The sequence below is a fragment of the Gigantopelta aegis genome, chromosome 8 (genome assembly GCF_016097555.1).
Source record: "Gigantopelta aegis isolate Gae_Host chromosome 8, Gae_host_genome, whole genome shotgun sequence".
Classification (NCBI taxonomy): Eukaryota; Metazoa; Mollusca; class Gastropoda; order Neomphalida; family Peltospiridae; genus Gigantopelta; species Gigantopelta aegis.
The window spans coordinates 47832869-47847249 of NC_054706.1; the positions used below are offsets into that span (position 1 = coordinate 47832869).

Here is a 14381-nt window from a genome sequence, read left to right on the forward strand (position 1 = left end):
CGATATAAACGTCTATGTTAGGACCAAAAAATATATCGACACAAACGTAATATCGACTCAAACATATCAACTTAACCGAGATAAAAATGTGATAGTTAAAGGGACGTTCCTGAGTTTGCTGCAATTTTAAAGATGTCATCGACTAACAGAGATTTTTTAACGATTGTAATTACATATCAAATATATTTTTCTGTGTAAAATATTAGTGGCTATATGTTAAACGTGTCTCTGATCGTGCTACTATTTGTGAATGTAGGGCAATTTCTCACTGGACAATACCTCACTGGACAGTACCTCACCGGACAATTGCTCACTGGACAATTGCTCACCAATAAAGTGAGAAATAGGACAATTGCTCACCTTTAGGGTTTTTTTTATTAATAAAATTTTATTTATTATTTTATTAATAAAAAATAACAGAATTTTTAGAAGGCATTGGAGTTAGGTAATCATGGTCACCTTTGATATTTTTTCTTTTGTTAATAAAAAAGAACATAAAACATAGAATTTCTAAAGGCACAACTTCAAAGTTGTGTTAATTACACAATTCACTTAATTAAAGTTTTTGAGGTTCCTATAATTGTTTGTTGAAGGAGGCAGTTACTTCGGACTAATTATGAACATCAGAGGCATATAACGTGTTTCAGGTATAGGTGTTAATTACTAATTACATTATATTTTTAGGATAACTACTCAAACAGTATTGTTGGTTTAGGTAGATCAAACTTTTAGAATTATGTGTTGTTTTTAGTAATTAGTTACTTTTTAGCCTTTTATTACTACTCTGTAAGACTTGACACTTTGACCATCAAAGCTTTAAAAAAGATTTGAAATATCATGAAAAATTGTAAAGTTGATGATATGAGTCCTGGAACATTGGATTCTAGAGGCTGGTTGGCCATCAGCACCCTTCTGTGTGGACAGCTATCGACAGTCTACACAAAGACCAGGCACTGGTTTCCACTCTCATCCTCCCAACATCAGCGAGGTGAATCACCTAGGAAGAGGGTGAAGAGGTCCACTCAGCAGATGCAAAGCAGACTGCAGAATTTGTGTCAGGATTTTGCTGATGGAAACAGGGGACTGGGAGATTTCCTTCAGGAATATCTCCCACAATATTCATTTGTGCTGAACTATAATGTGCTGTTCAAGAACTCTTGTACTGACATTTCTATGCTGAACTGATGTGCTGAACTTGTTTAAAATATAGCTGATTTAGAATTAATTTTGTTATTTTATTTAAAGGTGTTTAATTGACATTTCTATGCTGAACTGATGTGCTGAACTTGTTTAAAATATAGCTGATTTAGAATTAATTTTGTTATTTTATTTAAAGGTGTTTAATAAACTGAGGTTACCATACCCACTGATAATATCAGAGATTCCCACTCCCATCCAACCATTTACACACATACATGTACCATAACCTAAAAATGTTTTTTTTTGATAAACAAATCAGCAATTGTGGTGAGCAATTGTCCTATTTCTCACTTTATTGGTGAGCAATTGTCCAGTGAGCAATTGTCCGGTGAGGTATTGTCCGGTGAGCAATTGTCCGGTGAGCAATTGTCTGTATTCCACTATTTGTACTAGGTTAAATTTCATTTCATTTCCTAAAATATATTTTTTCGTATGTACAAAATTATTTGAAGACAAAATCCAGTTTGGACTTCTTACAAATATTAAGACGACCAGAAACACATTGAATATACAGACACTGGTATTAATATGTAAGTTTAATCGTAGAAATATTCTATTTCTCGGAAACATCTTATAATGCAGCAAACTCAGGAATGTCCCTTTAATACACTGTATTTGTTTTTATACATGCAAGAATTGTTTGTGCATATATAAAAGAACATTGTAACTAGTTTATGCACAAGAAAAATAAGCTTCATTGTGCATTGTCAGCACGATAGTGTATATCTGATCTTTCCGAAAACTGCTTCATATTCATACAATAGACACACAACTGCAACCTTTATAAAAATGTTCATGTCACCATCAACAATATATTTCGCACTGGCTGACAGCTAGAATCATTAAAACATAACCATGGCTATTTTGAAGATGTTCTATAAAGTATATTGTATTGGGACAAAGACAGGCAGGCTGTTTGTTTGAGGTTTGAGTGTCATAAAAACAGTGTAGAGTACATGTAGGTCATGACAACAACTGTTTTCGGGTAATTTTGAAGAAGATCTTTAAAATATTTCACTGACACAAAGATGGCAAGCTGGGTTTAGTAGATCTGAGTGTCATAAAAACACTAGAAAGTAGGTCATGACAGAACCATTGTTCTTGAAGAATTGTTGGCATATGAACTGTTTTTTGGTAATTTTGAAGAAGATCTTCAAAATATTTTACTGATACAAAAAGATGGCAAGCTGGGTTCATTAGATCTGAGTTTCATAAAAACACTAGAAAGTAGGTCATGACAGAACCATTGTTCTATATATAGCTTGCAGCAAGAATTGTTGGCAACAACTGTTTTCTGGGAATTTTGCTGCTCAGTGATGCTCTAATGATTGCGATTAGTTGAAAATTGATTGGTTGGGTTCTGGAGATTTTATGATTGATTATGAAATCTACTATTGATTTTCGTGGGAAATGTTAATTGTAATTTTCCTTCAGTCTCTAGTCTGTCCCATCCTCCTACAAAAATGTTTTTTTTTTTTTTGTAAATAATTTCAGTTAGGTTTGACTTAAGAAGAAAAGTATAAAGCATTTTGGAAATAACAAAACTGTCTTTTTTAAAATAAAATTTGTGTGTGCAATTTAGAAATCAGTCGGGTCAGAAATAAATAACTTGTAATATAGTACATTCCATAGTATGAACTAAAAAGGCATTCCCTGTGAGAAGGACTATAGATCTGATGATGAAATACATGTTACAAATTTTCTGATGAGTTATGGATTTGCACTGATTCCAATATACCAAATAATATACCAAGTAAAAGGAAAAAAAAAAAATGTTATTAAATATACCATAAGTGAAATTTGTTGGATCATCAAGTTCAAATCCTTCCTAAGTTCAAACATGTTGTAAATAATATTTGTATAAAGGTTGATTGGTTGATCTTCTAACTAATTATGATTGATGATCAGTAATGAGATTCCAACCAATTCCCAGCACTATATAGCTCAAACTGAGGTCAGTTCTGGCATTCTGGTAGTGCTAGAAATCTTGTTTTGCTATAATTACTACATGCTAGAAGCTGAAGAATTAGAGAATACTCAACAAGCTACTCGGCAATACTGTTCATCTTGCACGAGTGAATTGATGTTGTCCTTCCTGAGCCTTAGGTGAGGGAAGGACAACATCAGTTCATGACCGGCCTCGGTGGCGTCGTGGCAGGCCATCGGTCTACGGGCTGGTAGGTACTGGGTTCGGATCCCAGTCGAGGCATGGGATTTTTAATCGAGATACCGACTCCAAACCCTGAGTGAGTGCTCCGCAAGGCTCAATGGGTAGGTGTAAACCACTTGCACCGACCAGTGATCCATAACTGGTTCAACAAAGGCCATGGTTTGTGCTATCCTGTCTGTGGGAAGTGCAAATAAAAGATCCCTTGCTGCCTGTCGTAAAAAGAGTAGCCTATGTGGCGACAGCGGGTTTCCTCTAAAAACAGTGTCAGAATGACCATATGTTTGACGTCCAATAGCCGATGATAAGATAAAAAATCAATGTGCTCTAGCGGCGTCGTTAAATAAAACAAACAAACTTTACATCAGTTCATGAGTGCAAGATAGACACTATTGCCGAGTATGTAGCAAGTTGTGTATTCTATTTATTACACATTATCAATCTTTATCATATTATGGAACATTTTCAAACGATACTGTCATTGAAAACAAGTTTGCAAGTTGAGAAGTGAAGCACTGATAATGAAGTCAAAACTTATCTAGGGGAAGAAATGTGTTTTTTCTTTTCCTAGGCAAAGATAATTTTTCTGTCCCTACTTCTCTCTGCCCATATGGTAATATATAAGACCTGTTTCTGCATACATTGTATTCAGTACTGCCGCATTTAAGCTATTAATTAATTGTTTGTCAAATATTCAACAAATGCAAATTAGAGTTGAATTTTACAAATTTATTTGAAAATCAAATAAATGAAATTCTATAAAGAGTCTTAATTAAATTTGTTATGTTTTGTTTGGTTATAACTGGAACATGAATTTCTATAAAGAGTTAATTAAATTTGTTATGTTTTGTTTGGTTATAACTGGAACATGAATTTGGTTAGATGAAATTATGACTAATTAAATTCACAAAATTAAATTGTTGATAATTTTTGGGGTCCAACTTAGATTCTGGATTGATGGTTATGCATATTTTAGTATTAAAACACTTCATGACATTGGATGCTTTAAATAATAATAATTCTTTTTTATATATTCACTCATGTTGAATTGATACATTGAAAATTAAGTGTTGTACTCATACAGTTAGTATTAAAACCTTTTGCTTTGTAAATATCTTTTTTCCAGTTTGAATTGCTGTATATTAAAACTAATTTTGATGTTGCTATTATATAAATAACCTTTTTTGTTTCCTCAATTTGAATTGCTGTATGTTGAATACTGTACACAGTATTAAAACTGCTTTTAATTGTGTCACTTTATAAATAAAATGCCCCTGCGCCCACCCCCAGTTTGAATTGCTGTACATGGAAGTACTGTATATATACAATACTAAAACTGTTTTTGATGTTGCTACTTTATAAATAAACTTTTTTCCTCTCTTTAGTTTGAATTGCTGTACATGGAAGTACTGTATATATACAGTACTAAAACTGTTTTTGATGTTGCTACTTTATAAATCAACGTTTTTTCCTCTCTTTAGTTTGAATTGCTGTACATGGAAGTACTGTATAAATACAGTACTAAAACTGTTTTTGATGTTGCTACTTTATAAATCAACGTTTTTTCCTCTCTTTAGTTTGAATTGCTGTACATGGAAGTACTGTATATATACAGTACTAAAACTGTTTTTGATGTTGCTACTTTATAAATCAACGTTTTTTCCTCTCTTTAGTTTGAATTGCTGTACATGGAAGTACTGTATATATACAGTACTAAAACTGTTTTTGATGTTGCTACTTTATAAATCAACGTTTTTTCCTCTCTTTAGTTTGAATTGCTGTACATGGAAGTACTGTATATATACAGTACTAAAACTGTTTTTGATGTTGCTACTTTATAAATAAACTTTTTTTCCTCTCTTTACTTTGAATTGCTGTACATGGAAGTACTGTATATATACAGTACTAAAACTGTTTTTGATGTTGCTACTTTATAAATAAACTTTTTTTCCTCTCTTTAGTTTGAATTGCTGTACATGGAAGTACTGTATATATACAATACTAAAACTGTTTTTGATGTTGCTACTTTATAAATAAACTTTTTTTCCTCTCTTTAGTTTGAATTGCTGTACATGGAAGTACTGTATATATACAGTACTAAAACTGTTTTTGATGTTGCTACTTTATAAATCAACATTTTGTCCTCTCTTTAGTTTGAATTGCTGTACATGGAAGTACTGTATATATACAATACTAAAACTGTTTTTGATGTTGCTACTTTATAAATAAACCTTTTTTCCTCTCTTCAGTTTGAATTACTGTACATCGAAGTGCTGTACACAATCAAGCACAAGATTGGCACGACAGTACTAAAACTGGTTTTGATGCAGCCACTTTATAAATCAACATTTTGTCCTCTCTTTAGTTTGAATTGCGACAAGCAGCCACTCCCCGTTCATCCAGGACCTGTACCAGTACGCACAGGAAGGGTTTGGAGTTAGCCCCGAGGATCACGCGCGCCTGTTGGCTAAAGCCACAGAGGAAAAGGTATGAGTGTACACAATTACAGTGACAATGTTTACATTTTAAAATGATTTTTTTATACGCTGACCTTGCTGGTGTAGTGTAGTGTAGCCTTTGGTCTTAAGGCTGGTAGGTACTGGGTTCGTATCCCACCTAAGGCAATGATGGATTTTTCATTCCAGTACCATTTCCAACCCAGATTGAGTGCACCGTAAACTCAACAGAGAGATGTACATAATGCCACATGCATACATCGAGTTTCACCCACTAAATGGGTGTGACTATGGGTGTGTCTTCTGAGTGTATGACCCCGCATGGGTAAGGATTACTCAGCAGGCACTGCAGGTCCATGTATCCTGGGCTCGGGTAATACTGCAATAGCTCAGGTACGCAGTTAGACCCTGTCACGTAACACCCTAAATTTAACTTTTTAAATTGATGAAGTCTGACTGCTGCCGAGGAGTCGCATGTCCACGACAGCATGCTTGAACCTTAATTAGAATCAAATGATGATCTCCATCAATATTGTGTTTTGTAGTTTAGACACGTTAAGGACATGTATATTAAAAAGACTTAAACATATAGATGTTTGAAAATGTAGTGTTACAGAACATTATGAGATATGGGAGGATATATGGGGTAGAATAATAGAATCTATCACCATTGTGAGGTATAGATAAGGCTATTCCAACCCGAGGGACAAAATGTTTTTTGTGAGTGCCGAGGTTTACCGAGGCCCTTACAAAAACATTTTATCCCGAGGGTTGGAATTGCCTATCTATACCTCACAATGGTGATTGATTCTTTTTCTTGCCCATTTAATTATAGTAACAAAACATTAATTTTTTAAGCTACGGTCTGTTTATTGTAGAATGATTTGTATACATTTCACCAACAAACTCATTTAATCATACATGGACAAATATAGTCAACCTTATGCAACGACATAAATATGTAATGTTCAACTTACCAATAAATATAAAGTTGAAAATATTAATTTGTTTAAATATTTTTAAAACAATGATACAACGTGAAATGGCAAACAGAATTTTGAAAACCATGAGTTATGACGTCAATCGTCGAAAACTTGAGTTATGACGTCACGCGTATGTAGAAATCGTCTAGCCCTTGGGTTGGACAGATTTATCTAGCCCTAGGGTCAGACAGACTTTTCTTACACCGTGCAAAAGCTGGATAACCCTGTCCATTGGGCAAGAAAAATTATCATGTTTCAATTTACAAATTGTTGCATTGCACCAGGGATACTATGTTTTCTTCTTCTGAACTTAACTTCTGTTTAACAACTAATAGTAGATGTATTTTTCATACTGGTTTGTCATTAAGCATTCATTCAGTCAGTGTAATTAGCAGCATCAGTACTTCAGTTTTTTAATATTAAATGACCTAAAACAATCATCAGACAAGAAGGAAGGAAGGAAATATTATATTTAACGACGCACTCAACACATTTTATTTACGGTTATATGGAGTCGGACATATGGTTAAGGACCACACAGATACTGAGAGAGGAAACCCGCTGTCGCCACTTCATGGACTACTAGTATTGTTTTCGATTAGCAGCAAGGGATCTTTTATATGCACCATCCCATAGACAGGATAGCACATACCACAGCCTTTGATGTACCAGTTGTATCATCAGACATATTGCCATGTAGTCTTTTGGGCCGTATTCGAGGTGGGATGTAGCCCAGTGGTAAAGCACTCACTTAATATGCAGTCAGTCTGGGATCAATCCCCATTGCTGGGCTCAGTGGGTAATTTCTCGTTCCAGCCAGTGCACTACGACTGATATATCAAAGGCCGTGGTATGTACCATCCTGTCTGTGGTATGGTGCATATATAAAAAAAATCCCTTGCTACTAATGGAAAAATGTAGCAGATTTCCTCTCTGAGATTATATGTGAAAATCACCAAATGTTTGACATCCAATAGCCGATGATTAATAAATCAATGTGCTCTTTGTGGTGTCGTTAAACAAACCAAACAACAAAACTTGTTTTGGCCTTATTCACTAATAAACTAATACATTCATGTCTGGCCAATAATCGACAAGTGAAAACAGCTGTGTAACATCACACGGCTATTTTTGTTGTGTGACAGATTATTGACTGCAGTGTTGAGAGCAAGGTGCATATGGTACACATAGGCTGGGTGTTGATGGAACAGATTTGAATGAATGTGTGATGTTCAGACAAATGAAGCAATTGCAAATTATCATTATTGATTGTCAGTCAAATTCAATTAGCAGTAAATATATACATGAAAACAATTACAAGGGTTTGAAAACCTGTGGAAATATTGATTGGAAATATATTCGTAACAAAACATAATTTATAACATTCAGTTATGCTCAATAATTAATAATAATAAAACCTACATGTACCAAAAAACCTGTTATATTTCTGTTGATTTATGAAACTAAGTAATTAATTTTTGTGCCAACTTGAACAAAATATATTTTTATTGTCTGCAGTGATGTCAAAAGAAGAACGTCCATCCTTTTTTTAAGAATATATTTTTACCTTCTCCAATTGATATCATTAATATTATGATTATCTGTTTTATTATACATTTAGTGTTTAATTCTGCCAGAAAGAAATTGTTTTGTATGGTGCTATGGAAGTGAATGTAACCACAGTCAACAAAGGGTATGGGGGCCTCTCCCAGAAAGAAAATGGGTTAAGGTTAGGGTTAGGGTTAAGAAAATCATACAGTATAATGCTAAGAGTAATTAATTTTGTCAAAATGTTAACATGAAACAAAAAATCTACAAAACATTTTGGGTATGGCGGCCATACTCGTTTTATCCTCTGGCAGATATCCTGACATGTATATAATTTGTTTGTGATTATACATGTATGTAGTTAAATTTATAAAATGCTTTTCTGTGAAAGAGAACTGTACATGTACATGACTGTGCTTACGAAACTTCAGAATCTAGGCTCAAATCTTTGACATGATATGCTTTCAGTTTGTATGGCATTGTCATGATGTTAAAGTCTGAAGACGTTATTAAAAATACATGTATAAATTTATAAAATGCTTTTCTGTGAAAGAGAACTGTACATGTACATGACTGTGCTTACGAAACTTCAGAATCTAGGCTCAAATCTTTGACATGATATGCTTGCAGTTTGTATGGCATTGTCATGATGTTAAAGTCTGAAGACGTTATTAAAAACTTTAGTCTAGATTTAAACAGTTTTATAAGCATGGGCCAATGGTACTGCATGGGCTCTTGGTCCAGGACAGAGGTTAATGTTTAGACAACCGGCCTTGGTGGTGTCGTAGTTAAGCCATCAGTCGTACATGTAAGGTTTGTAGGTACTAGATTCGCAGCCCGGTACCGGCTCCCACCCAGAGTGAGTCTTAATTAACAACTCAATGAGTAGGTGTAAGACCACTACATCCTCTTCTTTCTCACTAAACCACTAACCACTAACAACTAACACACTATCCTGGACAGACAGCTCAGATAGCAGAACTGCCAGAAGTGTGTGACCAGGACAGCATGCTTGAATCTTAATGGATATAAGCATAAAATAATTTGAAATGAAATGAAAGTGTTTAGCACACGTGTAGCCTTAAACCTCCCATTCTTAAACCTCCCATTCTTAAACCTCCCATTAGGCTGTGTACTCGTTCTGGCATGGTGATCCCTATCGGTGGCTCATTAGGCTATTTCTCGTTCCAGCCAGTGCACAATAACTGGCATATCAAAGGTCGTGATATATCCTGTCTGTGGGATGGTGCATATAAAAGATCCCTTGCTACTAATGGGAAAAATATAGCAGGTTTCCTTTCTAAGACTATATGTCAAAATTACCAAATGTTTGACATCCAATAGCCGATGATTAATAAATCAATGTGCTCTAGTGGTGTCGTTAAACAAAACAAACTTTAACTTTCCGGGATGGAGCTGGTAAGCTGATATGAATCCATGACCTGGCTCATGGGCATCAGAAGTGGGAAGGGGATAGAAGGGGGCAGGGGCACATGAGGGGCAGGGGCACATGAGGGGTAGGGGCACATGAGGGGTAGGGGAGCACTGCCCCCTCAACTCTGAAAATTATGCATTAATGCATCCCCACAATTGAAAACCAGATTAATATATGACCTCTATCCCCTAGATGCTAATTAACATCTTTCGATGCATACATGTATGTAGCTGTTAGCTTCGAATTCATCTTCTTATTAACAACTATTGCCTGGCAGATAGTAAATCAAGACCATAAAATCATATATTTGGCACCAAAATCAGATAGCTGGTAAATTTGAGGAAAGCAATTACTGTGGCTGCATCCGTGATCGATCAGCGCTTGCTAATTTACCAAAGTTTTATTGTAGTCATGTAATCTAATAATCTTTTGTGCATATCCTATAATTTGCACAATTACTCTGTCGTCCTCAGTACTTTTTCTCTGTTTCAGTTTAATTGATTTTTGTGCTTGTATGTCTCAACTAAGGTTGCTAGACATGCTAGCTGTCCCGAACGTACACCTTGCAGCCAGAGGGCTGTCACGTTTACATGTGTACACGGTGTATCATTTTGTTTAAACCCAGTAAACATTTTAAAAAATTAGTCCACCAGTGAAACGAAATAACCTAGTAAATCTCGACTGAAGGAACCTTGGAGTTGAGTTACTGTAGTCTTATGTCACGTTGTGGCATAATGTAGCCCAGTGGTAAAGTGCTCACTTGATGCGTGGTCGGTCTGGGATCGATCCCCGTCAGTGGGCCCATTAGGCTATTTCTTGTTCCAGCCAGTGCACCACGACTGGTATACATTAAAAAAATTAGTCTACCAATGAAACTAAGTAACCTAGTGAATCTTGACTGAAGAAAATTTGAGTTTGAGTTACTGTAGTCTTATGTCACGTAGTGGCGAGACGTAGCCCAGTGGTAAAGTGCTCATTTGATGCGAGGTCGGTCTGGGATTGATCCCCGTCAGTGGGCCCGTCAGGCTATTTCTTGTTCCATCCAATGCACCACGACTGGTATATCAATTAAAGGCTGTGGTATGTGCTATCATGTCTGTGGGATGGTATGTACATGTAAAAGATCTCTTGCTACTAATGGAAAAATGTAGCATGTTTACTCTCTAAGACTATTAGTAAAAAATTACCAAATGTTTGAGATCCAATAGCCGTCATTCCAGCCAGTGCTCCACAACTGGTGTAACAAAGGCCGTGATATGTACTATCCTGTTTGTGAGATGGTGCATATAAAAGATCCCTTGCTGCTAATCAAAAAGAATAGCCCATGAAGTGACGACAGTGGGTTTTCCTATCTCAATGTCTGTGTGGTCCTTAACCATACAACGTATGTCTGATGCCATATAACCGTAAATAAAATGTGTTGAGTGCGTCGTTAAATAAAACATTTCTTTTTTATTTCCAATAGCCGATGATTAGTAAATCAATGTGCTCTAGTGGTGTCATTAAACAAAACAAACTTTAACTCTCATGTCATGTGATCTATATGTTTTGGTCACTGAACAAAACTAGACATTTATTTCGCCATATCTTACCAATGTATACATGATTGCAGGTTAAATATAACATATCAGGATTTATTATAATACATGCATGTCAGGCTTTCTACCTGAAAATAATTTGAGGATTCATAGTAACAACAAAGTAGACCAATACATACCCAGTGTTTCTGCCAGAAAGAAATTTTTGGGTATGGTGCTATGGAATTGAATGCAACCACAGTCAACAGGGAAAAGAAAGAAATGTTTTATTTAATGATGCACTCAACACATTTTATTTACAGATATATGGCTTCAGACATATGGTTAAGGATCACACAGATTTTGAGAGGAAACCTGCTGTCGCCACTTCATGGGCTATTCTTCCGATTAGCAGCAAGGGATCTTTTATTTGCGCTTCCCACAGGCAGGATAGAACAAACTATGGCCTTTGTTGAACCAGTTATGGATCACTGGTTGGTGCAAGTGGTTTACACCTACCCACTGAGCCTTGCGGAGCACTCACTCAGGGTTTGGTGTCGGTATCTGGATTAAAAATCCCATGCCTCGACTGGGATCCGAACCCAGTACCTACCAGCCTGTAGACCGATGGCCTAACCACGATGCCACCGAGGCTGGTCAGTCAACAGGGAGTATGAGGGGCATCCCCATGAATAAAAATGGGTTACGTTTAGGGTTAGGGTTAAGAAAATCATACAGTAATGATAAGAGTAATTAATTTTGTGAAAAAGTTAACTTTAAAAAAATTAATTTGGGTATGGCGCCATACCCGTTTTACCCTCTGGCAGAAAGCCTGATAGTACCCCTACTCCACGGTTATGGGTTTGAAATGTCTTCAAAGTAGGCACTGCAATTCATGAACATGCACTGGACAAATTCTAAACAGCAGGAACCTAATTCATTAAACTCTCGCAACTTTACGATCTTGCAGTACAATGCAAAAACACTTGCAAAGAGAATGCTGTGTTGCCTAAGAGAGCCTACTTAAGAGAGATTAATTTGTGAATCAGGTTCCATATCTCTTACTATAATCTTTTTAAATATTATAAAGATATATCCATTAATTCCCAAGATGTTAGGGTACATAATTTGACCATCTGTACCCTCTAGCAGGCACCCTGAATGTATATGTCAGGAGTGGGGAAAAGCCCTTCTTTCCCGGTCTGGGACCGATTCTCGATCTCGGACCGATTCTCGATCTCTGAGGCCGAAATTATTTTTAAAAAACGCATGTTTGCCGGTCCCACTTTTGTCATTCTTGTCGGTCCGAAGCACCTATCCATTTCTGTTATTGGAACAAATTCCTATCGGTCAAGTGGACCGGCCAGCCCAGACATCGGTATCTCGTGCATGATTTAAAATAATAAATAAATAGTGGTCAATATGGCTGGTGTTTCAGACGTTTGTGATTTTAAAGTCTGCCTAAGTATATCGCCAGTCACTGAAGTCGGACCTACTAGCCTCTAGGCGAGCCATTTGTCAAAGTCACTGAGCCGGTCAAGAGATTAAACAGATGTTAACGATAGCACCATTCTTGGTTTAGAGAGCCATCAAGGTATTACACTCCAATTAAAACAAAGGACCCAGAATTTGCAACTGGTTGCAATCAACACCTGTCAACACCTATATGTATATGTATATGTATATGTATATGTATATGTATATGTATATGTATCCATAAGCCTACAGGGGGCAGGATTTAGCTCAGTCGGTTGAGTGCTCGCTTGAGGTGCTTGCATCACAGGATCGAACCATCTCGATGAATCCATGCAGCTGATTTGTTTTTTCTCATTCCAACCAGTGCACCACAACTGGACAAAGGCTGTGGTATGTGCTTTCCTGTTTATGGGAAAGTCAATATAAAAGATCCCTTGCTGCATTAGAAAAAATATAGCGGGTTCCCTCTAATGACGAGTTGGAATTACCAAATGTTTGACATCCAGTGGTGTAATTAAACAAAAACAAAAAAACAAACCATACGCCTACAAGACAGGGGGCAGGGGAGACAGGGGAGCAACTGCCCGCCCCCCCCCCCCCCCCCCACCCGTACAAAAATGGGAGCCTTTATGCCTACATGTATGTATGTATCCCCAAGGTATTGATGAAAAAGGTTTAGATGAATAGATCTATGGTGTCCAGACAAATGAGGCAAATTATCACTATTGATTATATGTGATTGCAACAGGCCTCAGCATCACCTTTATCTAACAGTGGTAATCAAGTCATTTGAACTGCCATGTCCACTATTGGCTCCAGCCAATTATTTGGATACCACGGACCAATGAAGACACATGCCAGCGTGCTAATCACAGATGATTGCTGGTACCTGGCGTATGAAAGAGTCTGTTTACACACTAGTCCGATGTGGCTTAATCACAGATGCTCCAATTGTCCCTGTCTGGAATTTAATTGGTTTTATTTTCAGCATTCAAAGAAGTGGTTTGCATCATTGCATGTACCAGCAGTGTGGTACAACATTGGTTAAGCCATTTTGGTATAATTTAAGACTTGTATTTGCTGGATAAGTATCCCAGAAATCCTAAAACACTTTGTTGGAAAAAGTACATGTAGCGTTTGTAACTGTTCTGTGTCTGTCTGTCTGTCTCTCTCTATATATATATAGCCCAGGATAAAGCGCTCTTTTCTTGCTCAGTCGGTCGGTTTAGAATCGATCCTTGTCAGTGGTCCCATTGGGCTATTTCTTGTTCCAGCCAGTGCTCCACAACTGGTTTAACAAAGGCCGTGGTATGTACTATCCTGTCTGTGGGATGGTGCATATAAAAGATCCCTTGCTGCTAATCGAAAATAGTAGCCCATGAAATGGCGACAGTGGGTTTCCTCTCTATATATCTGTGTGGTCCTTAACCATATGTCTGATGCCATATAACTGTAAATAAAATGTACTGAGTTTGTCGTTAAATAAAACATTTTCTTCCTTCCTGTCTCTCTCTATATATCTCTCCCTTTCTCCCTCTCTCCCTCTCAGAATTCACATGTCATTGAAGCCCTGTCAAAAGATAGGTACATTTGCTTTAT

General features: G+C 36.6%; 1 protein-coding gene across 1 annotated transcript in view; it reads left to right on the forward strand.

Moving 5' to 3' along the window:
* The window catches only part of LOC121378995 (BAI1-associated protein 3-like), a 101356-nt gene that overhangs the window by 41361 nt on the left and 45614 nt on the right, over positions 1 to 14381 (forward strand). The window contains exons 5-6 of the mRNA XM_041507428.1: positions 5617 to 5674; positions 5745 to 5854. Of these exons, the coding sequence (XP_041363362.1) occupies positions 5617 to 5674; positions 5745 to 5854 (168 nt within the window). The remainder of the gene's footprint in view (positions 1 to 5616; positions 5675 to 5744; positions 5855 to 14381) is intronic.